Here is a 25,572-nt window from a genome sequence, read left to right on the forward strand (position 1 = left end):
TGTGTGTGCATGTGTGGTGTGTGCGCAGTGTGTGTGCATGTGGTGTGTATGCGCAGTGTGTGTGCATGTGTGGTGTGTGCACAGTGTGTGTGCATGTGTGGTGTGTGCGCAGTGTGTGTGCATGTGTGGTGTGTGCGCAGTGTGTGTGTGGAGAAAACTTAGAGCTCCTGCCATCTGTGTGCAGGGACAGGCAACATTTGCCCAAATGGTGAGCGCTTCCATTCAGATTTCCGTAGACCAAGAACTCCCGCCCCTCCTCGGGCTCTGGCCCACGCAAGCCCGTTGCACACACGGTGAAGGACAGCAGCGCACCAGCAGCCACCCGTGGCATCCTAGCTGCTCAGGGGGCTGAGATCTAGGGATCATGGTTCAAAGCCAGCCGGGCAGGAGAGACCTTCAAGAGTCTTTAATCAGCAACCACCAAAAAGCTGGAAGTGGAGCTGTGGCTCAAGTGGTGGAGACCCAGTCTTGAGCCACATCCTGAGTACCCCAGTACCCCAGTACCCCAGTAAAAAGAATGCAAAGGACAATGGAGAGGGGGGAAGGGGTGGAAGGGCTGAGTGTGTCCCATCTTCCTGCAGCCTCCCCCCCCCAAGACCCCTGTCTTTTTAGGGACCACTCGGCTGTGGCTTCCCTCGGTCCCCTAGGACTGCCCCCACCTTGCATTGCATTCTGGGAGCTGTCCACCCAGCAGGTACAGAGCACTCGGCTCAGACAGCTCAGACATCAGCGGGGCTCAGGGAGGGAGGGGTGGGGTGCCGGCTGCTGGGACGGCAGGGGCGGGGGTGGGGGTGGGGAGGCTTTGCCAGGTGGCTGTGATTAGCAGTCCGGAGGGGCCCAGTGCTGACCTCATCCTGGACCCTTCCCAGGGGCGGGCGGGTGGGGGTGTGCTTCAGGCCTTTGCTTCTGGGCAGGAAGGCAGAAGTGCGGTCCGCGTACCTGTGTGTGGAAAGCCCTTTGGCTGGGGACTTAGCTGCTGTGTGTATGTGAGATCTCCCCTTGTGCACAGCTGTACCCCCAGAGGCCGTGGCCAGGACACCCTGGCCTCTGGGAAGCCACGGTGAGAGTTAGCTATGGCCTCCCTCCCCTCCCCTCCCCCTCCCCCTCCCAGCCCCCATGGTTCTGGGTCTGGGTGGAGTCCTGAGGCTGTCCTGCTGGGGGGGTGCTCTCTGGAAGGCATTCTCAGCCAGGGAGAGTTAGGGAGATCCCTCAACTGACCAGGGGCAGGACCCTCCCCCCTCCATCGCCCCATGGTGAGACCCCCGTCCCCCTCCCCCCCAGGGCTCCCCGCCTGCAGCTGGGGCCTCAGTGTTCCGATCTGTGGCTGAGCCCCACGCAGCGCCCTTGGCTTCTGTTTCGCTCCCCTCTCCTCAGCCGCCCCGGCCGGCCGTGTCCTGGGTGAGGTTCTGGGGATGATTTATCTGCCATGGAGGAGAGTCCAGCAGCAGCCATCTGGTTGGCCGTGGTGCCAGATTCCCGCCCTCCCTCCCTCCCTCCCTCCCGCCCAGCGCCCAGGCTCCCACAGTGCTCACATCTGAGAGCCATTGTCTCTAAATAAACATTGTGTTTGCTTAATGAAGGCTCTCTGCTCCGAGGGCTCCCCCATTCCACACTGGGCTCCTGGAGGCCCTGACCCCTGAGACTGGCCCTACAGAGGAGGTCTGGCTGTGCTGTGGGCCAGAGGCTCGCTCCCAGGGCGGGGGGGGGGCACGTCAGGGCCGTGGGGTCGCGGGTTCAGGTCCCGTGACCGCCTGAGCCGCTGGGCGGCTTTCCTCGCACAGCAGCGAGCAGCGACATTGCGACACAGTAGCCAGGGACGCACAGGGAGATGTGGGCTGGGGCTGCCACCGCCTGCCTCCCAGGAGCTTTGCGGGTTGATGACTCCTTCCTGACCCTCCCTGAGGCTCAGAGGGAGCACACAGAGCTCCCAGAGCTGCCCCTCTGCTTTCTGGAACTTTCCCCTTGCTTTCTCCGGCTGGTCTGTCTGTCCGTCTGTCTCTCCAGCTGGGAATCCTTGGTGCTGCCTCTTTCCTTCCCCTCTGTATGGATGGAGAAGTTTGTCCCCAGTCCTTGGCCAAGCTGGGGGGCGGGGGGCGGGGGCTGCTTTTCAACAGACACATTACTTAGAAAGCTAGGCAAAAATAAATGACAAAGAATGAAGTAGCTCCAAAGCATTAAGAAAAACAAGCAAGCTTTCAGAATACTGAATTCTTGTCCCATGATGAATGAAATCTTGCCACATATGTTCTAGCTCAGTGTGAGCAAAAACAAATCCGATTCCTGAATCTCAGGCAGATCTTCCAGCTGCTTCCTCTTCTTCCCTTGTGTGGAAGATCACATGGTGGGCAAAGGTCACACGGACAACTGCGATTTTTGAGCCAGGATGGCCAGTGGGTAGCACGCAAGGCACCACAGTCCAACTGTATCCAAGGCAGGCATTGCTAATCAATCCCCGGGGCTAACGTCTAAGCATTCCTTCCTGAAAGGAACAGAACCAGTTTATTTCTGGTTGGCTAGGTCAGCAAGCGGCTGTATACTGCTGGCCTTGCTCAGGCGTCTGTCAAGAGTCATGGCGAACTTGTCACTTTCAAATGACTGTGGCTTAAGAGAATCACTATGAAGAGTTCCAAAGACTTGCGGTAGTTACAAGAGTGAAGCCACCCACTCGATTCAGTGCTTTATTTTTTATGTGTGTACCTGTTCTGAGGCTTGAACTCAGGGCCTGGGTGCTGTCCCAGAGCATTTTGCTCAAGGCTGGTGCTCTACCACCTCGAGCCACAGCTTCACTTCTGGCTTTCTGGTGGCTAATTGGTTCCAGGTGGGCTTGGAACCGTGATCCTCAGATCTCAGCCTCCTGAGGAGCTAGGCTGACAGGCGCGAGCCCCGGGCACCTGGTGTTTATAGTAGATTTCATCAGATCAGGATTTAATGAAGTGGGTAGCTACGTCTAAGTCTGCTCAAGTCTGCACCCCACTCCTCTGTTTATGACACTGCGTATGGAGAAGGACGGTGCCTCTGAGCATTTCCCTTGCCCCATTCCTGGCCTACCCCGGCTTGGGGTAAAGGCCTGGCTGGTCACCTGGTAGTCAGCAAGCCCGACAGGCACACTGGCACTGGGCTCAGGACGCCACAGCCATGCCTGTTGTCCCTGCTGGATACTAGGACTAGGAGGATTACAGTTCCAAGCCAGCCTGGGCAAAAACGTCTGCAAGACCCCATCTCAACCAGTAAAAGCTGGGCGTGGTGGCCAATGCCTGCCATCCCAGCTACTTGGGAAATGCAATCAGGAGGATGGTGGGGATCCAATTTTAAAAATAAATAACCAAAGCTAAAAGACCTAGGGAGTGTGGGTGAGGCGGTAATGCCATGACCGTGACCGACTGCACGCGGCAGTGATGACGGGCAGCTGCCCTGAGCGGGGGCCACGCTTCCCTTTGTGGCTCGTGTGTCTGGGGTGGCGCTGGCTCTTTGTGGCGCCTCGGTCCCCACCAGGCTTTCATCCCACGGGTTGGGCAGCCATGCTGAGCTCTCTGGAGTGAGCAAGTCAGTGGAGGCGAGGCAGCTGTTACTGTTGGAATTCTCTCTCTCTCCCTCCCTCTCTCCCTCCCTCTCTCCCTCCCTCCCTCCCCCCCTTCACCACTAGCCAGTGTGTTTCTAGCTATTCTTTCAGGTCTCGGTTGTCTCGGCTTTAGGCGAGGGGAGCTTCCCCTGGCGTATCCTTGTTTGTCTTTGAGCTCTTCTTTGCTTTATGGAAGGCATAGTCTCCAGGCTTACTTTATAAGTTGTCTGCTGCCCTCATGTCCCCGGGAGCCCTAGTGGGGAATGATCAGAAACCAAGACATGGTGCTAGCGGCGATCGTTGATATTCGATGTGAGGGACAACACTGCTTTTGTCTATTTATTATCCATCTGTCCCCTATCCATCCATCCAACCATCTCTCCATCCATCACCTATCTACCTATCCATCCATAACCTACCATCTGTCCATCCATCCATCACTCTATTGATCTATTTTCTAATACACCCATCACCTGTCTACCTATCCATCCATATCCTACCATCCCTCTCTCCCTCCATCCCTCCGTCCCTCCATCCGTCTGTCTGTCTACTATTTGCTAATCCATCCATCCACCCCTCACCTATCTACCTATCCATCCATATCTTGCCATCCACCCATCTATCCCTCTGTCTGTCTAGTTAGCTAGTTAGCTCTCTGCCAATCCATCCATCACCAATCTGTCCATCTATCTGCTGGTCCATCTAGCCATCATTATGTGTCTGCCATTTCTTCCATCACCTATCCTTCCATCCACCCATCACCGGTCTATTGTCGTTGATCACTGTCATTTGCCTACCTGTCAACTACTGTCTGGAGTGTTTACCCTGATATTTTCCATTCAGATTTCCTGTTGAGGTTTTTCCTTGGTTTATGTTTGGTCACAAAAGAAGACCTCTGTCCTGGCAGAGTCAGCACTCTGCTGGGAGCAGTCTGAGCACCCGCCCTGGGGGCTGTTATGGGCTGCATGGGCCCGGGGGGAGGGGGCGGTCTTCCAGGTCCTGGGGCTTACTCCAGAGGGCTTCCTGGTGGAGGTGCCCCAAGCTCCCGCTCCTCTCCCAGGCTGAATCTGCTGGGCACTGCCATTCATGCGTCCCATCTGGGCACCCGCAGGAGGTTGGTGTGTGACTCAGGCCCAGGGGAGGTCAGTGGAGTGGATGGCCTGGGTGACCTGGACGGCTTGTCTGAAGGGGCCCAGTCCTGGGCACCAGTGGCCGGGCTGACCTCCGTGTCTCACCCCGCCTCTGCGCAGGTGCTGAAGTGGGTAGAGTCAGAGATCCGGGCCTCCAAGGTGCACCTGCTGTCCACTGACCATGAGGAGGAGGGCGAGCACACTTGGCGTGTCCCCTTTGACCCCAGCCTGAAGGAGGTCACCATCTCCCTGAGCGGGCCCGGGCCCCAGATCGAAGTCAGGGACCCGCTGGGTAGGTGCTTCCTTGTCCTGGGCCTGAAATGGAACTGGGGAGCCGGGAGGTGGGACCAAGAGACCCAGGGCTGCGGGGCCTTTGGACCCGAGGCCCAGAAATAGGAAGCAGGGCCGGGCGCCCGTGGCTCATGCCTGTCATCCCAGCTACTCAGGAGGCTGAGATCTGAGGATCAGGGTTCAAAGCCAGCCCAGGCAGGAAAGTCCGTGAGACTCTTATCTCCAACAAACCACCAGAAGACTGGAAGTGGCACTGTGGCTCAAGTGCTAGAGCACTAGCCTTGAGCTGAAGAGCTGAGGGACAGCGCCCAGGCCCAGAGTTCAAGATCTACGACCGACACCCCCCCAAAAAAGAAAAGAAATAGGAAGCAGGGGTGCCAGGAAGCGGGGAGGCCAGTGGCCATGAAGCAGCGGGACCCAAATGCCCACCCTCTGCCAGCTGTGTGGGTTCCTGGAGGCAGGCTGGGACCCCCAGGACCCTGGGAGGGCGCTGGGGGCTGAGCAGCACCCCGGCTTCCACAGGGAGGATCCTGCAGAAGGACGAGGGCCTCAACGTGCTTCTCAACATTCCTGACTCGGCCCGGGTCGTGGCCTTCAAGCCTGAGCATCCGGGGCTCTGGTCCATCAAGGTGCAGCAGGGAGTGGGAGGGCACGGGAGGGGGCGTTACCATAGCAACTGGTCCAGCCCGGTGGGGGTGCATCCCCGTTTGAGCTGGATTAGGGAACCTTCAAGAAAGTTTCCAATGGGAAAAACAAGGCTGGGAGTTTGACTTGCGGGGGACGGACGGGGACCCACCGTGCAGGGGAGCGCTGAGAGGCTGAGCAGCCTCCAGAGTGAAGGTGGGTGGCGGTGGGGTCATCTGTTCTCCCGTGGGAGCCGGGGAGCTGCCTGTGCGCCTGCGTAGACAGAACGCCACATGCCAGCGTGGGCCGTGCCAGCGTGGGGGAGACCAGGCCGGGCCGGAGGCTCCTGCCCTGGACCTGGGGTCCCGGGGTCCCACGCCGTGGTGACCGGGCCGCGGCTGTGCTAGGTCTACAGCAGTGGCCGCCACTCCGTGAGGATCACGGGCATCAGCGACATCGACTTCCGAGCTGGCTTCTCCACGCAGCCCTCGCTGGACCTCAGCCACACCATCGAGTGGCCCCTGCAAGGTGCGTGCCCTTGACCTCTGTGCGCTTGACCTTCCATGCCCTTGACCTGCGGACAGTGCCGAGCTGTCTGCAGAAGCAGTGGGGTGGAGGCACGTCTGGCTGTGAGTGGCTGTGGAAAGGAAGGAAGGAAGGAAGGAAGGAAAAGAAAAGCATTCAGCCACCTGACCACACCCACAGACTCCTAGTGGGTGGGATCCGAGAGGGAAAGAGGGCCGTCTGCAAAGGGAGGCCCAGCCTGACCCAGGGTCGCAGGCCAGCCAGGCGAAGGACGAGCGCCAAGTCCAGCTCTGCTGGTGTGCAAAGCGCCACCTTCCCAGCAGGACAGAAAAGCGAAGGACGCACAGCTGAGCACGGAGAGAGGCTGGGCTTGTCCGAGGCCCCGGCTAGGGTGTCCACGTATCCCAGGCCATCCCTGGAGGCCGCTGTTAACAGGGCAGGGTGGGATGGCACACCACCTTCCCGATCTGCGGGGGGTGGGGGGGGGTGGGGAAGCAGGGTGTGGCTGGACGGTGGTGTTTCAGCACCAGGGACAGCAGCAAGCACCCCCCCCCAAGCAGTGGAGGGTAAGCTCCCCCCCAGCAGTGGAAGGCAAGCCCCCCCCAGCAGTGGAGGGCAAGCCCCCCCCAGCAGTGGAAGGCAAGCCCCCCCCAGCAATGGAAGGCAAGCCCCCCCTAGCAGTGGAAGGCAAGCCCCCCCCAGCAGTGGAAGGCAAGCCCCCCCCAGCAGTGGAGGGCAAGCTCCCCCCCCCCCAGCAGTGGAGGGCACTGGGTGGGTGGCGAAGGCGGGCGTGTGTGGGGAGGGCGGGTCAGCTGAGTCTCTGAGGCCTGGTCAATGCCAGCACTTGTGCTTGCCCCTCGCCCTCCCTCCGCAGGTGTGCCCATCTCCCTGCTGATCAACGCGACGGGCCTGCAGGCGTCTGGCCACTTGGACTCTGTGGAGCTGGCCCACAGCTCAGGACGGCCCCTCCTGACGCTGCCCACACAGCTGCTGTCCAATGAGTCCACCCACCAGCTGTGGGGTGGACCCTCCTTCCACGCCCCCCAGGAACGCTTCTACCTCAAGGTGAAGGGCAAAGACCACACAGGGAGCCCCCTGGTCCGAGTCTCCGGAGTTTCCTACAGCGGGGCAGACTCCGGTGAGTGTGACCTCTGTCCCCAGCTCTCTGGTACACGTATGTGTGTGCATGTGCACGCACAGGCCTGGACGTCTTCCTGGAGGCCTTCTCTGCTTAGGCTAGATTAGAAGACGAGTCTTCGGCAAGCTTCTAAGATATGCTAAATGACTCAGCTCAAGGTCATTTTTATCTTTTCTTCCTTCCACCATCCATCCTTCCATTTACCCATCCCTCCCTCCATGCATCTGCCTATCCACCTGTCCATCCACCCATGCATCTGTCCATCTATCCATGCATTCATCCACCCACGCATCTGTCCATCTGCCCATCCACCCACTTACTCATCTAGCCAGTTAGCTTTTTATCTATGTTCATCCACGCGTGCATGCATCTGTCCATTCATCTATCCATGCATCCATCTGTCCGTGCCTCCATGCATCCAATTAGGCATCTGTCCATCTGTTCACCCATCTATCTGTCCATCCCTCCATTGAGCTCTCCACCTGTCCACTTATTTATCTAGCCAGGCAACCATCTATTCATGTTTATCCGTCCTTCTGTCCGTCCCCCACCATGGTGTTAGGACTTGAACTCAAGGGTTTCTTGCTCTCGTTCAGCTTTTTCACTCATAGCTGTGGCTTTTTTTGCTGGTTGATTGGAGATAAATCTCCTAGCCTTGATGCATTTGTCCCCATTTTGAAGCGGTTGGCTCTTTGCTGAGATTCCTCCTCAAGGAAGTGCTGGGGTGTCTTGATGAGGAGACAGAGCCCCCCAGCCCCCCAGCTCTCAGGGATGCTCTGAGGACTCTGTGAGTTGTACAGGGGCCATCTTGGCCGTGGTCCTGTGGACAGGGCTGTCCTTACATCACCAGAGGAGAAACGGAGCCTCTCCGACTGACCCCATCTGGGTCATGCTTTTGCTGGCTCTGGGGGTGTGTCCCGAGGTCACTGCCCCCCCCCAACTCCCGCAGGAAGCTCTTATCTTACTTTAAGGAATTTCAGCACCCCATGGAGTGCCCCCTCCCCATTTTCCTTCCAACCTTTGGTGCACCCAGGGGTTTGGAGCACAGCCCTAGGCCAGTCTGCATGAGAGCAGAGTGGGAGGGTGCAGTGCAGCGTTTAATCCCTGCCGTGTTTCCAAGCTGGGGGTTTGCCTTAGAGCCGGAGGCAGGCTCTGGGTTTGGGAGGAGGCCTGGGGTTCCCGGGTCCCCCAGCTCATGGAAAGCACAGCTGAGGACGTGGCTGGCTAGTCCAACCGCCTTCTCCCTGGGGACATGGCAGGGGAGCCTGCGATGTGATGTCACCACCCTGCCCGCCCCAGCTCGTACTCCGTGGAGGCCCAGCACATAGCCTCACGCTTAGAGCATCTCACTGGCTCCTTGCTGCTCTAGGGGGGATGGGGAGGGAACCGGGGGGGGGGCAGGGCTGGCCGCACCCCAGGGCCACAGCTGACCTGGGAGACGGGAATTTCTCAGACATCCCCAACAGCTAGGGAAACAGAGTGTCACCCCCTGACAAGGCAGGCAGGGAGGGGCTGGTGTCCAATGCGGGCCCCAAGGGACTCATCACAAGCTGCCTTGAAGTCTTGTCTTATCTCAGAAAAATGTGTGTGAACTTTGTGTTCACAGCCATCTTCCCATCGTGCTATTTTTTGTTAATTTTTATTTTTGTGTCAGTACTGTGGCTTGAATGCAGGCGCCTGGATGCTGTCCCTGAGCTTACCTGCTCGCGGCTGGAGCTCAACCACTTGAGCCACGTGGCACACAGCTTAATTGGAGATAAGAGTCTCCGCAGACTTCTTTGCCCAGGCTGGCTTTGAACCTCGGTCTTCAGAGCTCAGCCTCCGCTGTAGCTAGGATGACAGATGCTTGGCAAAGGCCTGCCCTGTTGCTTGGCTTTGTTTTTTTTTTACTCAAGGCTGACGCTCTACCACTTGCATCATGCCTCTACTTTGGCCTCTCTGGTGGTTTATTGGAAGATAAGAATCTCATGGACTTTCCTATGGGGGCTAGCTTTGAACCATGAGCCTCAGATCTCTGCCTTCTGAGTAGCTAGGATTCCAGGCATAAGCTGCTAGTGCTTGGCATTATATACACATATGGAAAGGCTTAACGAACCATCCAGGTGAAAGGAGAGGCAGAGTCACCCACACCCCTGGGGACCCCTTCTTCAGATTTCAGAACTGACTGGTTACAGACAATAATGGAAGTGGGGGGCGGGTCCCTCCCTCCCGGCCTGTCTGGTGTTACATAGCCTACCTGTAAGCCACGAGTGCCACGTGCACAGTCTCCACGTGCTCACCACATGGCCATTTCTATGTGTTCCTCAGAGCAGCATGGCGCCCTGGGTTTACCAGGGTGGTGGGAGGCTTAGGGCCAGCAGGGGCCTGGCTGGCCTCGAGCTCCGGCCGTCCCTGACCATCGCTGGTTTGGAGGCTGGGCCATGGGGCAGCAGGGAGGGGCTCCGAACCCCGTTCTCGCCCACAGGTACCCCCCTGGTGAGCATGCCCCCCAGGATCCACGGCTACCTGCGGCAGCCCCTGCTGGTGTCCTGCGCGGTGCACAGCGCCCTCCCCTTCCGGCTGCAGCTGTGGCGGGACGGCGCCAGGCTGGGCGAGGAGCGGCTGCTGCCGTGAGTGGCCCTGGGAGGGGTGGGGGGGTGGGGGGGAGGACAGGAGGGAGGCCTCGGCCTTGGTCGCGGGGTGCCAGCTGGGGACCGCAGCCTGGCCAGGAGTGGGGAACAGTGAGTGTCCTGAGCCTCCCCAGGGGGCCGCCACCCCACAGGGACCCCGCTCTAGGGTCAGAACATTTGGGGTGCAGGAGGCTGGAGAGCCTTCTCAGGTCACCGAATGTCTCCCTTCAGAGCGGGAATGAGGCCGGCGGCCCCTCAGACGTCCTGGCAAGCGCCCGTCACCTCTGTCTCTAATGCCTGTTCTTCCCAGGGCCTCGGGAAACAGCAGCTGGGAGATCCCGAGGGCCTCCAAGGCGGAGGAGGGCCTGTACCAGTGCACGGCCGCCAGCCAGGCGGGGACTGGCCGCGCACAGACCCAGGTGGTCATCACAGGTCCGTACGCCTGCCCCGCGCCGCCCGCCCGCCCTCAGAGCTTCGGGCCCCACCAAGGCTTCCGGCCCCGCCCCAGCTGCAGCCTGACCCTCACCTAGAGTGCGGGGTCCCCAGGCCCTCCGCCTTCCCACCCCACTTAGGGCTGTTTCGCCCAGCAACAGGCCGGGGTGCCAGTTAGACAAAGGCTGGAAACCCCAGCGTGGGTCTCCTGTCCCCTGCCCAGCCCTCGGGCCACCCCTGACTGTCTGGTCCTTCAAGCATCTGCATTACCCTGCCGGGCTCCAAAGAGGGCCTCAAAAGTGAAATCGGCACCTGGCCGGGCACCAGTGCTCACACCTGTCATCCTAGCTACTCAGGAGGCTGAGATCTGAGGACTGCAGTTCAAAGCCAGCCCCAGCCAGGAAAGTCCATGAGACTCTTTTATTTTTATTTTTTTGGTGGGTCGTGGGGCTTGAACTCTGGGCCTGAGTGCTGTCCTCAGCTCTTCAGCTCAAGGCGAGCGCTCTAACACTTGAGCCACAGCGCCACTTCCGGTTTTCAAGTGGTTTATTGGAGATAAGAGTCTCCTGGACTTTGCTGCCCTGGCTGGCTTTGAACCGTGATCCTCAGATCTCAGCCTCCTGAGTAGCTAGGATGACAGGCGTGAGCCACCAGTGCCAGCTTTGCTGGTTATTTAGATAAGAGTCTTATAGGCTTTTCTGCCCAGGCTGGCTTCTCCTGAGTGGCTGGGATTACAGGTGTGAGCCACACACCAGCTCTGTGGTCTCACTCCTCCACGTGCTCTGTCTGGACACCGCCTGCTGGGCGTGGCTCAGCCCCTGGGGCCTGTAGACCTGGTGTCAGCTTGTGTCCCTGCGTCTGCTGTGCAGACAGCCGAGGCCCTGGCTCCTCCCGCCCTCGGGCCGAGGTCTCATTTCTACATTGGCAGTGAGGGCACGGAGGAGTTTCGTGTGCTGCCAACTGTTCTGGAGCTTTCTGTATTCCCTGGGGTGGGGTCATTGGCTCCGGAGGTGTGAAGAGCCCTGTAGGGCTTTCTCAAGCTGCGGCTGGCTGTGGTTTATGTGTGGGGGGGGTGTGGGGGCCCCTGCGGCTGGGCAGCCCGGTGGAGAGCAGATGTGCATGCGTGCGCTGCCAGCTGCTCTCTCACGCTCTGTCCCCGCAGACCCCCCACCGCAGCTGCTCCCTGGTGCCAACGTGACCGTGTCCCCCGGGGAGACGGCCCTCCTGGCCTGCCACGTCCTGAGTGACCACCCCTACAACCTCACGTGGGTCCGCGACTGGCAAGTCCTGCCGGTCTCCGAGGGCCGGGTCTCCCGGCTGGCGGACCAGTCCCTGGAGGTCAGGGACGTCGTCCCCAGTGATGGTGGCCAGTACCAGTGTGTGGCCAGCAACGCCAACGGGGCCTCGAGGGCATCCACCTGGCTCCTGGTGCGAGGTGAGGCTCTTCCTACCCCTACTGCCCCTGCTCCTACCCCCATTCAACAGGAAGCCCGGGACCCCAACCTGTGGCTCAGATCTCAGGGAAAGAGGGTCCTGCAGACAAGTCAGAGCTTAGCAGTTCTCCTTGTTGAGAAGTTCATGCTAGTATCTAACCTAAGTGTCTACTGCTGCAGACCAGGCCAGTTTCCCTGTTGCTTGTTTTATTCCTATGTCACTGGGCCCCTCCTTCTCTAATCCGCCTTCTACTCAATACATAGCTCTTAGCTGGTAAGTACACAGGGCAGGGACAGAATGCTCAGAACTCAGATGTGTGTGGCACAGATTGTGTGGAGGAGGCAGAGGAAAGTATACCTGTCTGGGACTTGCAAAGCCTGGGTGAGGCCTAGGTCCCCCAGGACTTCGATGGACCCCTTTTCTTGTGTGGGTGGCACTTGGTTGACTAAGCAGGATGCAGAGGGTCTGCCTTGGCTCTGTGGGAGGGGATCCATTAGTGATGCCTGTCAGGGCACAGGAGCTCTGCAGGAGAGGATCCATTAGTGATGCCTGCCAGGGCATGGGAGGGGCTTGTGAGCCTTGTAGGCAGCACAGATGCACAAATGGAACCTTAAGTTCAGGGACAATGCCAGGACAGTCCTGGGAGGTCACTGGAGATGAGACAGTCCCTAGCTCTGAGAGCAGAGGCCCTGAAGCCTCCCCTGTGCTCAGCCCAGAGCAGGGCTCTGCAGTTCCCAGGCTGGAGGGGGCCAGTGCGCATGTGTGTGCAATGTATGTGAACATGCACGTGTGTGAGTGTGCATGCTGTGTGGTGTGTATGTGTGTGCACATGTGTATGGTGTGTGCATATGTGTGCATGTGTGTGTGGTGTGTATATGGGGGCGCGTGTATGCATATGAGAGTGTGTGGTGTGTGTGGTCTGGGGGGCCCCAATGTCCCCAGTTTCTGGGGACGCTCCTGTGGGGTCCTAGCCCTCGAGGCCTCCCTCTGGGGCACTGTGGGGGCCCAGGCCGCCCCTGACGGCTCCTCCCCCACCACCCTTGGGCTGCAGAGGCCCCTACGGTCAGCATCAACAGCAGGTCCCAGAGCTTCTCTCAGGGTGTGGAGGTGAAGGTCAGCTGCTCAGCCTCGGGGCTCCCTGCCCCCCACATCTCCTGGAGCCGGGAGGGCCTCGCCCTGCGGGAAGGCAGCAGGTGAGGGTGAGGCTGCTGCAGAGCCCAGGCTGGCGGCGGAGGGGGGGGATGCTCGGGTCCTCCACTGTGGGGGGCTGCTCCTGCCCTGTCTGCCTCCTGGGGCCTGGGGAGAGTCAGGGAGAGCCCTCTGGAATGGGATCTGAGGAGGGTGGGGGGATAGCCCTACGACATGCACTGAAGCCCCGGTGTGGCCCCGGCCACCCAGAGCTCAGGCTCTGGACCCAGCCTGGGAGGTTTGGGCTGTGTGACCTGGGGCAAGTTGCTTTATGTCCCTGAACCTCTTGAATTCAAGAAGATGAGTGAAGCACCTGGCTCCCGCAGGGCCAGGGCCGTGCAGACGGCTGGCGGTCCGAGGGGAGGCGCCACCCTCGCGGACCTCACACATTCTGTGGCCCAACTCCAGAATCCGCGTGGACGCCCAGGGGACTCTGCTCATTCGGGACTTAGCCCCGGAGGATGCTGGGAATTACAGCTGCCGGGCCACGAATGAAGTTGGCACAGATGAGGAGACGGTTACCCTCTACTACGCAGGTACTGGGGCCACGGGGGTGGCCTCCCCCCTTCCCACCGCTCCCCCAAACACTGGGCACCTGTGGTGAGCCAGGTCCTGGGGGCTCAAGAATGAGCATGTAGACCCTGTCCAGGGGACTTATATGCTGGTGGGGAGACACAACCCCTCAGACAGGTAACCAAGGTGCTCGCCAAGGCAGAGGAGCCCAGAGCAGGGCGTGCAGGGGGGGGTGAGGGGCCAGCCATGGGAGCCGCAGGAACAGAGGCCAGGCAAGAGTCCTGGGGTAGGCATGAGGGCCGGCTGCTTGGGCAGGGCAGGGGGCAGGGTGGGACAGGGAGGGCCCCTGTGGGGTGTCACACCCATGTCCTCCCACACAGACCCCCCGTCCGCCTCTGCGGTGCGCGCCGTGGTGCTGGCTGCTGTGGGCGAAGAGGCTGTGCTGGCGTGCGCGGTGTCAGGGATCCCCCTGCCCCGGGTCATCTGGTATCGAGGTACGCTGTGGGGGGTCCCCCGGGACTGCCTGGTTCTGTGTGGGGTTCGAGCAAGCCTGGCCCTCGGGCTCGGCGCTCACCGCAGGGCTCCTCAGCCGGTCCCACCCAGCCCCACCCCACCTGTGACCTCCGTCCGTCTGGGATCTGGTCACAACCCCCCCTTCTCCCCTCCTCCTCCCCCCAACCCGGCTCAGAGATGTTCCAGTGGTCCAACTCCTGGCTCTGTGTCGGCTGCTCTACCTGCCCAAAGCCACTTTTTTTTGTCAGCTATGGGACTTGAACTCAGGACCTGGGCGCTGACCCTGCGTTCTTTTGCTCAAGGCACGCACTCTACCACTTAGGGCCACAACTCCACTTCTGATTTTCTGATGGTTCATGGGAGATAAAAGTCTCATGGACTTTCTTGCCCTGGCTGGCTTCAAACTGTGATCCTTAAATCTCAGCCTCCTGAGTAGCTGGGATGACAGGCGTGAGCCACTGGCGCCCAGCTCAGAGCCACTATTTTTAAAATTATATTTGTATTAACTTTAATTCGTTGTATAAAGCAGTTGCCACTCAACAAATCGGTTTCTGAGTACATTGCATTTCAATGTACATCACCCCTTCTGTTGCCCTCCTCCCCTCCCCACCCTCCCCTCAATTTAAAAAATTCCATTGCAGGGCTGGGAAGGTGGCTCAGTGGTAGAGCGCTTGCCTTGCATGCCTGAGGCCCTGGGTTCGATTCCTCAGCACCACATAAGCGAAAAGAAAAAAGCCGGAAGTGGCGCTGTGGCTCAAGCGTTAGAGCGCTCGCCTTGAGCTGAAGAGCTGAGGGACAGCGTCCAGGCCCAGAGTTCAAGCCCCACAACCAACCAAAAAAGAAATTTCATTGCATGTGCATTGAACATTATGATCGTGTACTCCACACCTCCTCTCTTCGCTCGCGTTCCTCTCCCTTTGACCCCTCTCCTCTCCTGCACTTCTCAATTTCCTTCCTGGTGTTCATTTTGTTGGACAGTGAGTTTTTCTAGGAAGTTGCACCACTTGAATTCTCCTCTGCAAATACTATGCTTCAGTTAATACATGTGTGTATACTTGCATGCAAGCCTGGATGCATTTACATGTACATCTGTAAATTAGTACTAGCGTCTACCCAGGAGAGAAAACACATGTAATTGGTCTCTCTGGGCTTGACATAACCCTCCCCCTTTTTCTCACTGGCCAGTCCTGGGGCTTGAACCCAGGGCCTGGGCTTCTTTTGCTCAAGGCTAGCGCTCTACCACTTGAGCCACAGCACCACTTCCAGCTTTTTCTGTGTATGTGGTACTGAGGAATCAAACCCAGGGCTTCATGCATGCTAGGCAAGCACTCTACCACTGAGCCACATCTCCAGACCCCTGACTTCTCTTGACGTCATTTTCTCCAGGCCCACGCGTTTCTTTGCAGTCGATGTCCTCTCACTTCCTGGGGGAGAGCAGAGTTCCATGGTGTGGGTGAAGCTGGTTTGCTTGATCCACGTGTCCGTGGAGGCTGGATGTCCGCCTGGGCCAGCTCTGTACCCTGTACCCTTCCGCTGCAGGGGCTCTGGAGATGATTCTGGCGCCTGAGGGCTCCAGCCCGGGAACCCTGCGGATCCCAGCGGCCCAGGAGCGGGACGTGGGCATCTACACCTGCCGAGCCATCAACGAGCTGGGCAATGCCTCTGCTCAGATCCAGCTGGAGGTTGGATGTGAGTGCACCAGGCCCCGCCCAGCCTGGCCCCGCCCCACCCCTCTGCCTGGGCTCCAGGGTGGGAGGGGCGGGGCCCAGCTGGGGGGCCAACCGGCTCAAAGCGGGGTGCTGTCACAGTAAGCATTCATGGCCACACAGCCTGGTGTGGCGTGGCGGGCGGTTCTGGCGTGGGGTCCGCCGTCTACACAATGGTCAGGGCTGCCGTCTTGTCTTCTTCAGGGTAGTCTGGTTTAATCATCCATCCGGGGGGTCACTCACGTAGTTGTTGGCAGTGAACGTGTGGGTTTTTCCAGACTAATGCACAGCAAGAGAACAGACAGACAGATGACAGACAGACACAACCCAACAGTCCTCACAGCCGACCTCAGGCCGGGTCACTAGCATGCAGCCTGGCCGGCCGAGCAGCCAGCTCGGACTGGGGCGCTGGGCCTCTGTGCAGCTGGCGCCCGGCCTGCGCTGTGGTCCCTGGAGGCCCGACCGCCAGGCCTGGGCTCTGGGCACTGGGACTTGCTTGGGAGCCATGGGCATGCAGAGTTGGGACAGATCTGCTGTGATTGAAGGGGAATCAATCCAGAATGTTCTGGTCGGGCCTGGGAGGGGCCAGGGCCTGGCTGGTTTCAGCTGAGTCTGTGGGGTCTAGCCCTGACAGAGCGGGGGCTGTCTCAGGGCTGGAATCCTCGCAGGCTTGGGACACCCTGGACTTCATTCACTCACCCACTCACTCATTTATTCATTTATTCGATCCTTTCTTCATTCCTGGGGACAGGGTGGTGGGTGAGACGCAGTGTCTGCCCTATCACTGCTCAGAGAGCATGGAACAGGGTCTCAGAATCCCACACGGCCAGGGGCTGGGAAGGTGGCTCAGTGGTAGGGCGCTTGCCTCGCATGCATGAAGCCCTGGGTTCCATTCCTCAGCACCACATACACAGAAAAAGCCAGAAGTGGTGCTGTGGCTCACATGATAGAGCGCTAGCCTTGAGCAAAAGAAGCTCAGGGACAGCGCCCAGGCCCTGCGTTCAAGCCCAAGGACTGACAAAAAAAAAAAAGGAATCCCACATAGCCATTGTCTGCAGGGGTCGCGGGCCACCCTGGCACCAGGAAGGCTTCCTGGAGGAGACAGTGCCGCCACTGCCGCCGGGAGCAAGACAGCTCTTGGCCGCCCTTGGGGCCGTAGCTCTGTGCTAAGTCACACCGCTGAGGTTCCCAGCCAAGCTCACGGGATGAGCGGGAACTCCCTTCCCCTCCATCCCTCTGGCCTCCTTGTGGGCAGAAATGTCTCTGCTGCTTGAGGGAGAGACAGGAGGATGGTCTGCGGCCTGAAGCCATTGTCAGGGGTTTTGGGTAGCAGGTTCTGGGGAAGCCGAGCCGACCTCTGCTCCGGGCCTGATTTCTCCTCCACTGAGCCTTTGTTTCTTTGGGGGCTCAGCCCGGTGTCCCATTGGCCCTTTGTGCATTGCGGTTGGCTCTGGAACCTTCCCTCGTGTCAGAGAGAGGAGGCAGTGGCAGCCGTGGGCTGTGGTGAGCCGGGCTGGCAGGGATGATGGGAAATCAGACTTCTGGCCCATCTGGATGGCAGCTGTGGGCCGGCCTCCCTGGCCGGCTGGCAGAGGCTGGGGCGGGGTGGGCACGTGCCCACTTCCCGCTGCCAAGCCTTCCTGTGGCACTGGGACCCGGGGAAGCACTGTCCTTCTCAGCCAGTGCCAGCACTCAGGCAGGCACTCTGCCCTGGGCCACGCCTCCACTTCCTTTTTGCACCTTTTTTTGGGGGGAGATGCTGGTCCTGGGGTTTGTGGGGCCGTGGGCTGAGCTCCAGGCTCATGGTGGCATCATCAGTGCACGCGGAGACCCTGCCTCGGGCGCCCAGCCCACGTGGGGCACTGCCCAGGGATATACGCCACTTTGGGCCCTGCTTTGGGGGTGCCGGGGCTCCAGGCTCCCCAGCTTTGCCGTAGGTGGAAGTCAGGGAGCTGGGCGTTGGGGTGAGGACACGGCTGGACAGAGCCTCCTCTGGGGCAGGGCTCCTTGGAACTTCCCTCCCCTGGTGGCTGGCAGGGAAATTCAGCGTCATTATCTAGAAGGACGGGGATTTCCGAAAAGAACCAAGAGGAGGTGTTTTTTCCATGGTGCTAAGAGGCCAGGGACCTCCATGGTAGACAGGCCCCAGACTTAGCTGGGTGGTGTCTGGGCTGCAGGGGGCCTGCAGGCCGTCGGGGCTGGACCAAAGGGCAGAGAGCATCTTCTATTTATTCCTTTTTTATCCCCCTGGGACTGAGGCTTGAACTCAGGGCCTCAGACGCTCACTTGGCTTGTTTGTTTGGCTGGTGCTCTACCATTTGAGCCATGCCTCCAGCCTTGCTTTTGTGTTGGTTAGTTACCAGCCAGAATCCCCTGGGCTTTTCCTGCCCATGCTAGCTTTATACCATGATCCTCCAGATCTCAGCCTCCAGAGAAGCCAGGGGTATAGGCGGGAGCCACCGGCACCTGGCATGAATTTACCCTGAGGCATTGCTACACGTGCTTAGTCCAGACATATCTATCAGCAACCAAAGAATGGAGCAGAGGAGGGAGGGAGGGGAACCCTGGTCCCTGGAGGTGTCGCTCTGGGGTGGCCGTGGAAGTGGACGGGCCTTGCGCTTCCTCTCACCGCCTGCCCAAAACGTCCCGTGACTCAGGAAAGATCATGTAGAGGTGGGGAGTCAGAGAGGCCAGGGTCCCCCACTCCCACCCCCGGGAGAACCCCAATCCCAGGCAGCCACGTTCCTGTGGCTGGAGGAGCTTCGCAGGGCATCCCAGCTGGAGCCCTCTGGATGCTCAGCGTGCGAGCCCCGGCGCCGCCGGCGCTCAGGGTCTGGGGTGCAGCGGCGGTGCCCAGGGGGACTGGGTGGTGAGGCAGGCTGGTCGACTCCCCGCAGACCCGCCCCGGCTGCTGGAGCTGCCGCAGGAGGTGACAGCGGAGCTGGGCAGGAGCGCCCTCCTGGCGTGCCGGGCCGCGGGCCGCCCGCCCCCCACCGTCACCTGGCGTCGCGCGGATGGCCGGGCCCTGGGGACCGGACAGCGCCGCTCCGGGGTGCTGTTCTTTGAAAGTAAGACATCGGGGTGCACACGCGGGCATGGGGGCCGCCCGCTTGCTCTCACAGGCCCCACCAAGATGGCTACCACGTGCCCCGCTCACACCGGCCGGCCTGGGGTTCGATTCCAGGGACCTGCGCTCGCCAGGCGGGCGCTGTCACCTGAGCCAGGCCTCCTGCTCTTGGGGCTTGGCCTTGGTCCTCCTGTCTCTGCCCCCGCTGTGGCTGGAACGACAGGTGCATGCCACCATTCCCAGCTTTTTGTTTTTCCTGTTGAGATGGGTTCTCAGGAACCGCGCCCCCACCCCGGGTGGCCTGGACCCTCGGCCTCCCCAGCCTCCGTCCGGTGTGGCTGGGATGGCAGGTGTGAGCTGCCATGGCTGGGCGGCAGGAGCCGGGAGACGGGGTCCTGGCAGTCAGCCCCCTCCCCCCGTCCACAGGCGCAGCCCCCGAGCACGAGGCCTCGTACACCTGCGAAGCGCGGAACATCTTCGGGAAGGCCCAGGCGGAGACGCGGCTCGTGCTCACCGGACATGGTTGGCTGGTGGTGCTGAGTCCTGGGGCGGGGTGGGGGCGGAGGTGGCGCGCCCCAGGCAGCCAGGGAGACCCCCATGGCGGCCATCCTCTGCGTCCTGGGAGACCTCGGACCCGTCCTAACGCATGCTCTGTTCCCTGCAGAGCTCGCAGGGTGGGCCTTGACCCCCCAAGTGGCTGCTCACGGGGGTCTGCTGAGGCCCACACCCTCCTCTCCCCACAGTGCCCCCGCAGATCGCCAGCAGTGCTCCCGTGGTCCGGGTCCTGGAGGGACAGCCTGTGACGCTGCCTTGTGTCATCCTGGCGGGGAGGCCCCTCCCCGAGAGGCGCTGGCTCAGGGCTGGCCGGCCTGTGAGTGGGGGGCTCCTGGGGTGGGGGGCAGCCGGCCTGTGAGGATCTGGGGAGGGGAGGCAGGGGTGCAGTGGAGGGTCTGGGGAGGGGAGGCAGGGGTGCGGTGGAGGGTCTGGGGAGGGGAGGCAGGGGTGCGGTGGAGGGTCTGGGGAGGGGAGGCAGGGGTGCGGTGGAGGGTCTGGGGAGGGGAGGCAGGGGTGCGGTGGGTGGAGGATTTGGAGAGGGGAGGCAGGGGTGCGGTGGGTGGAGGATCTGGAGAGAGGGGGAGGCAGGGGTGTGGTGGGTGGAGGGTCTGGAGAGGGGAAGGCAGGGTTGTGGTTGGTGGATGATCTGGGGAGGGGAGACAGGTGCGGTGGAGGATCTGGAGAGAGGGAGACAGGGGTGCGGTGGGTGGAGGATCTGGGGAGGGGAGACAGGGGTGCGGTGGGTGGAGGATCTGGGGAGGGGAGGCAGGGGTGCGGTGGGTGGAGGATCTGGGGAGGGGAGGCAGGGGTGCGGTGGGTGGAGGATCTGGAGAGAGGGGGAGGCAGGGGTGCTTTCTGGTCCTGCTGTCTAGGTCATGGCCCCTCTGGCCTTGGCTCCAAAGAGAGCTGGCCAACCTTGCTTTAAGTCCCGGGTTGGGGGCACTGCCTTGGTTCTGGTCTCAGGGCCAGTGTTACTGTCTAGAGAGCTTTAAACACACCCTGCTACTTCAGTTTACTTGAACCCAGGCCTTCATGCTTACTAGGCCAAGGGGTCTAGTACTTGAGCCATGCCCTCCCTGATTTTTTCTTTTTTGGTAGTAGTGGGGATTGAACTCAGGGCCTCACACATACAAAAGCAGGAGCTCTACCACTTGAGCCACTCGGGCAGTCTCTTCTTGCATTGATTATTTTGGAGGTAGCATCTCACTTCATACCCAGGCCGGCCAGGACTGTGATCCGTCTATTTGGGGTACCCTTCGTCACTGGGATGGCAGGCTTGTGCGGCTGTCTCTGGCCGCTGCGGGAGACTGAAGTGGTGAACTTTTATGCCTGTGCTGGCCTTATATCACAGTCCTCTGATCTCTACCCTCCAAGTAGCTAGGATGATAGGTCTGCACCCGGCCTTGGCTCTTCCTTAACATTTTTATTTTGTTTCTGAGAGAAGACCTCGCTTGCTTTGCTGGCGCTGGCTTCCACCTCTCAACCCTCCTGCCTCCAACTCCAGAGCAGAATTTCTGGGATTACAGGCGTGTACCGAATGTGTTGGGCTCCAACATGCTAATTAAGTCAGAACCTACCATGTGAGCCATAGCTCCCCTTCTGGCTTTTTGGTGGTTGATTGGAGATCACAGTCTTAGGGACTTTCCTGCCCAGGCTGGCTTCGAACCTCCATCCTCAGATCTCAGCCTCCTGAATAGGATTATAGGCGTGAGCCACCAGTGTCCAGCTAAATCCTAGTTTTAAAAACTCCCTGAGTGTTGGCAGTGTGCAGCCAAGTGTGAGAGTCGTGATTCACAGCTGCCTGGAAAGTCTGTCCTGTGTTAACCTGAGCTTCACAAGACCAAGGGCCTGGCTTTCTTCTCCCTCTGCCCCAAGTAGCCTGGCCCAGTGAGCACTGCTGGTTTCTTGCTTGCCTGCCTCCCTCCCTCTCTTCCCCTCCCTCCCTTCTCCCCCTCCCCTCCCACTTGCCCTCCTTTCCTCCCTCCCATCAGCAGACACCTTAGGGTCTAGTGGCCTGGCCTGAGCAGTGCAGGCGTGCTGTGGGGTGTGGGCCCAGGTGGTGGGGTGGGCTGTGGAGGCCAGGGCTTTGAGGGGAACCCCCAGCTGTGTGGTTGTCCTATGGGGGGGCGGGGAGCCCCGAGACTGCCAGCTCTGCACCCAACATGGTGTGGGCCCCGAGCTCCAGGGCCCTGAGAGGGGGGCTGGGGCGCCCGCCCGGGGGTTCTCAGCGCAGGGCGGCTGGTAGGGGTGGCGCTGGGCGTGTCTGTGTGGCCTGTCCTCTGCCCGCAGCCCGCCATCGCGCGTGGTAGTGCTTGGCCTCCGTGGGTGTCGGAGCCCCCCTGCCCTGCGGCCTCAGCCCCAGCTTCTCCCCCGCCCTCTGGCTGATCAGAGCCGTGGGGTCAGGGCACCGCCGATCTAGGGGCGGGGAAGATCCTGAACCTCAAAGCCACCGTGTCCACGCCACGGGCCCCCGACCTCGGGCGGGCCGGTCCTGGCAGGCGCTAGGCCTCCGTGCGGGGCCCTGGGCTCAAGCTGCGCCCCCCACCCCGCGCAGCTCCCGCCCGGTGGCCGGCACTCCGTGCGGGCAGACGGCAGCCTGCGCCTGGACGGCGCCCTGCAGGACGACGCGGGCACCTACAGCTGCGTGGCCACCAATGTGGCCGGCGCCCAGCACCGGGACGTGAAGCTGGCGGTGCAGGGTGAGTCCCAGGCGTGTCCCGGGCGTGGCGTGGCGGTGGGCGTGGCGTTGGCGGTGGGCGTGGCGTGGCGGGTGAGTCCCCCAGGTGGGCAGGGCGGTGGGCGTGGCGTGGCGGTGGGCGGGGCGGGTGAGTCCCCCAGGTGGGCGTGGCAGGCGCCGAGGAGCCAGCCCCTGAGCTGCTGTCCATCAGAGCTGGCTGCTGTGCCGTGGGCGTGGCGTGGCGGTGGGCGTGGCAGGTGAGTCCCTGACGGGGGCGTGGCATGGCAGTGGGCGTGGCAGGCGCCGAGGAGCCAGCCCCTGAGCAGCTGTCCATCAGAGCTGGCTGCTGTGCGGTGGGCGCGGAGCACACGCTCGGTATGTGCGGGAAGGAGCGTGGACTCTATTGGCGCACACCCGTCACGCGTGGACACTGCAGGATGACCCTGGCACACACCTTGGGACCGGAGGACAGGAGGAAGATGCATACATGTCCACACGCATGCACGCACGCGCGCCCACGTGTGTGTGCACGCACATGCGTGTGTGTGTGTGCGTGTGTGTGTGTGTGTGTGTGTGTGTGCGTGCCGATCCTGGGCCTTGAACTGAGGGCCTGCGCCCCATCTCTGAGGTTGTTTTCACTCCAGGCTGGCGTTTTTGCACTTGAGCCACAGCTCCACCTCTGGCTTTTGGCGGGGCAAGCTAAACTAAACGTCTCCCAGATGTTTCCTGCCCAGGCTGGCTTCAAACCCCAGTCCTCTGACCTCAGCCTCCTGAGGGGCAGGGAGGACAGGCGTGGGCTGCGGGGGTCTGGGCTGTGGTGACACCGGCCACTGGCCGGCTGGTTTATGGAGTTGCTCTGTTCCTCTAAGTGCCACCTCGGATTCACCCAGCCGCCACCCACCACGTCACCAACGAAGGGGTCCCTGTCTCTCTGCCCTGTGTGGCCCTGGGGGTCCCCCAGCCCGCCGTCACCTGGACCAAGGTGGGTGGGGCCCCCAGGGAGCCAGCCCGGTGCATCATGGGAGGAGATGCAGTACTGCTGACTCTGTCCTCGGCCCCGCCAGGACGCCCGCACCCTGAGCACCGGCGGCCACTACAATGTGAGCAGGGATGGCAGCCTGGTCATCGTCCAGCCATCACCTGGGGACACGGGGACCTACGTGTGCACAGCCACCAGCACCGTGGGTTTCTCCAGCCAGGAGATGAGGCTCTCGGTGAACAGTGAGCAGCCGGGGTTGGGGGGGCCCAGCACCCCACCTCAGCCTGGGAGGGAGCCGAAGACCCTGGACCACAGCTGGGCAGCCCCCTCGCCCGTCTCTCTTCCCACCCTTCTCTATCCAGGACCCTCCCGCCTCCTCCCGCCTCCTTCCCATTTCTAGAAGGCCCAGCTGCCTCAGGGTCTTTGTATGTGCTCTGTCTGCTTTTTGCGGGATTTTCTCTCTGAACAACTAAAGTCTGGGCACATGGGAGGTCTAGGCAGGGCTGGCCCGATGTCCGGGTTGTTTGGAGGGGGGGCTCTTGCTCCCATGTGGGGGGCTACAGACAAAGGGTCAGAAGGAGGGGGACACGCCATCCCTGTCATCCGGGGTTCGTGAGCGTGGTGTGAGAGAGGGTCTCGCTCACAGCCCTGCTGCTTTCCCCATCAGCCAAGCCCACCATCAAGGCGAACGGCCCGCACGGCGCAGACACAGCCCTGAGCGTGACAGCCCGGGCCGGAGAAGGGGTGACTCTGGACTGTGAGGCCCAGGGCTCCCCGGCCCCGCTGGTCACCTGGACCAAAGACCAGCGGCCTCTGCCGCCCGGCACTGACAGGTACCCGGGGCTGGTGCGTGGCCGTGGGAAGGGGAGCTTGGGCTGGCTTCCGGTGGGCCAGGACACGGCTGGGGAGGGGCCTTGTGCACACGGCACGGGAAGCGGGGGTCCCTTCTGCAGGGAGGACTTCCGTGCGTGGGATGCGTCTGTGGGTGCGTGGGAGCTGGGGTGAGCTGGGCCCTGAAAACCACACATGGGCAGGGCACCCACGCCGGGTGCAGCCCTTGTTCCGGAACTAAGAAAGCCGAGGTTGAGGGGTGCGACTTGACTCGGGGGTGGGATGGGGGAGGGGGGGCGCTGTAGAAAAGCAAACCTCCAAGCTCCCAGGTCCTTGGCCGGGGGTGGGGGTGGGGAGAGCCGGGCCATGGTGATGTCATCCCTGGAGAGGTTTCTGGTCCATTCTAGGCCAAGAAGGCCTCCAGCAGCCACCTCCCCACGCGTCTGCATCTCCGGACATCTGTGCGCCCAGCCGGCCAGGCTTTGCAGCCTGGGGCCCCAGATGCACCCTGGACAGACGGGAGGCGGGGGTGGGGGAGCCCCCCCTCGCTGGGTGGTGATTTCCGGGCGCGTCTCCCTCGTTCGCTCCTCCTCGCCCCGCGTGTTAATGGGCCCGGCGGGAGCCATCATTCCACAAAAAGCTGCTTTTGCCTTTGTGCCGTTTGTTCTGCGACTGCTCCCCGCGGCCTGGCCCGCGGCCTGGCGCCGGTGATTTATGGCATTCCAGGGTTCATCTGCAGGGGGGGCGGCTGCCCTGGAGTTGATCTAACCCGGACTCCATGTGCCGGGGCCCCGGAGCCCGCCAGCTTTCCGTGCTGAAATCATTACTCCCAACAGCCTTGCCGGGCGCTGGGCTCATGCCTGTCATCCGAGCCACTCAGGAGGCCTAGAACTGAGGATCGCGGTTCCCAGCCAGCCTGGGCAGAGAAGTCTAGGAGAGCCTTATCTCCAGTGAACCACCAAAAAGCCAGAAGTAAGACTGTGGCTCAAGTGGTAGAGCGCCAGCTGTGTGACGAAGCCAAGCAAGAAGTCCAGGCCCTGCGTTCACGCCCCAGTCCCAGCACACACAGAGTCTTTTTGTCTCATAGGTGAAGGATTCGCACCCAGTACCTGTACCCGGGTCACGAGTGCAAGCCCCTGATTTCCATTGCATCTGGGGTGGGGCAGTGGCTGCCATGGTCAGTCCTGAACTTGCTAGGCAGATGTTCTACCATCCAAACCACGTCCCCAGCCTTGAGTTAATTTTTAGATAGAGTCTTGAGGCTTTTCTCGGGACTGGCCTCCAACTGTAATCCTTCTACCGAGGGCCTTCCATGTAGGTGGGACTGCAGAAGTGTGCCACCAATCCCAGCTTGTTGGTTGAGATGGGAGACGCACTATCTTTTTGTTCAAGCTGGCCTTGAACTGTGTGAGCCTCACAATCTCTGTCTCCTGAGATTACAAGTGTGAGCCACCGTGCCCAGCCGGCCCCTCTCTGTGGACTGACTCACTTATCCGATATGTGGAGCACTGTGTGGTCCTTGGCGTCCGCCTCTCCCGGCCAGCGTAATGCTTTCCAGGCTCACCCTGCAGCCGGCTGAGCAGCTTCAGTGTTTCTAGCTGAATAATATTCCCCAGCATCCCTGGTTGAAGGAGCTGCGGGATCTTTCCAGTGGCGGGCGATTGTCAGCAGCCTCCACTTTTGAAAGGATTTGAAACTTCCCTGGCTGTTGACGGATCTTTTACTTAATTTTTGTCGGTTGTAGGGCTTGAACTCTGGGCCTGGGCGCTGTCCCTCAGCTCTTCAGCTCAAGGCGAGTGCT

At 61.0% G+C, this 25,572-nt stretch overlaps 1 protein-coding gene across 1 annotated transcript in view; it reads left to right on the forward strand.

Annotated features, from left to right (window-relative positions):
* The window catches only part of Hmcn2 (hemicentin 2), a 116,246-nt gene that overhangs the window by 14,572 nt on the left and 76,102 nt on the right, over positions 1–25,572 (forward strand). Inside the window, exons 5-22 of the mRNA XM_070005148.1 lie at positions 4,810–4,981; positions 5,503–5,609; positions 6,012–6,132; positions 7,004–7,267; positions 9,732–9,876; positions 10,187–10,308; positions 11,471–11,743; positions 12,794–12,935; positions 13,339–13,466; positions 13,824–13,937; positions 15,496–15,645; positions 18,560–18,730; positions 19,156–19,251; positions 19,473–19,600; positions 21,839–21,983; positions 22,831–22,943; positions 23,026–23,182; positions 23,608–23,773. Coding sequence (XP_069861249.1) covers positions 4,810–4,981; positions 5,503–5,609; positions 6,012–6,132; positions 7,004–7,267; positions 9,732–9,876; positions 10,187–10,308; positions 11,471–11,743; positions 12,794–12,935; positions 13,339–13,466; positions 13,824–13,937; positions 15,496–15,645; positions 18,560–18,730; positions 19,156–19,251; positions 19,473–19,600; positions 21,839–21,983; positions 22,831–22,943; positions 23,026–23,182; positions 23,608–23,773 — 2,714 coding nt within the window. The remainder of the gene's footprint in view (positions 1–4,809; positions 4,982–5,502; positions 5,610–6,011; positions 6,133–7,003; positions 7,268–9,731; positions 9,877–10,186; positions 10,309–11,470; positions 11,744–12,793; positions 12,936–13,338; positions 13,467–13,823; positions 13,938–15,495; positions 15,646–18,559; positions 18,731–19,155; positions 19,252–19,472; positions 19,601–21,838; positions 21,984–22,830; positions 22,944–23,025; positions 23,183–23,607; positions 23,774–25,572) is intronic.

The sequence above is a fragment of the Dipodomys merriami genome, unplaced genomic scaffold (genome assembly GCF_024711535.1).
Source record: "Dipodomys merriami isolate MVZ:Mamm:240054 unplaced genomic scaffold, mDipMer1.0.p SCAF_11, whole genome shotgun sequence".
NCBI lineage: Eukaryota > Metazoa > Chordata > Mammalia > Rodentia > Heteromyidae > Dipodomys > Dipodomys merriami.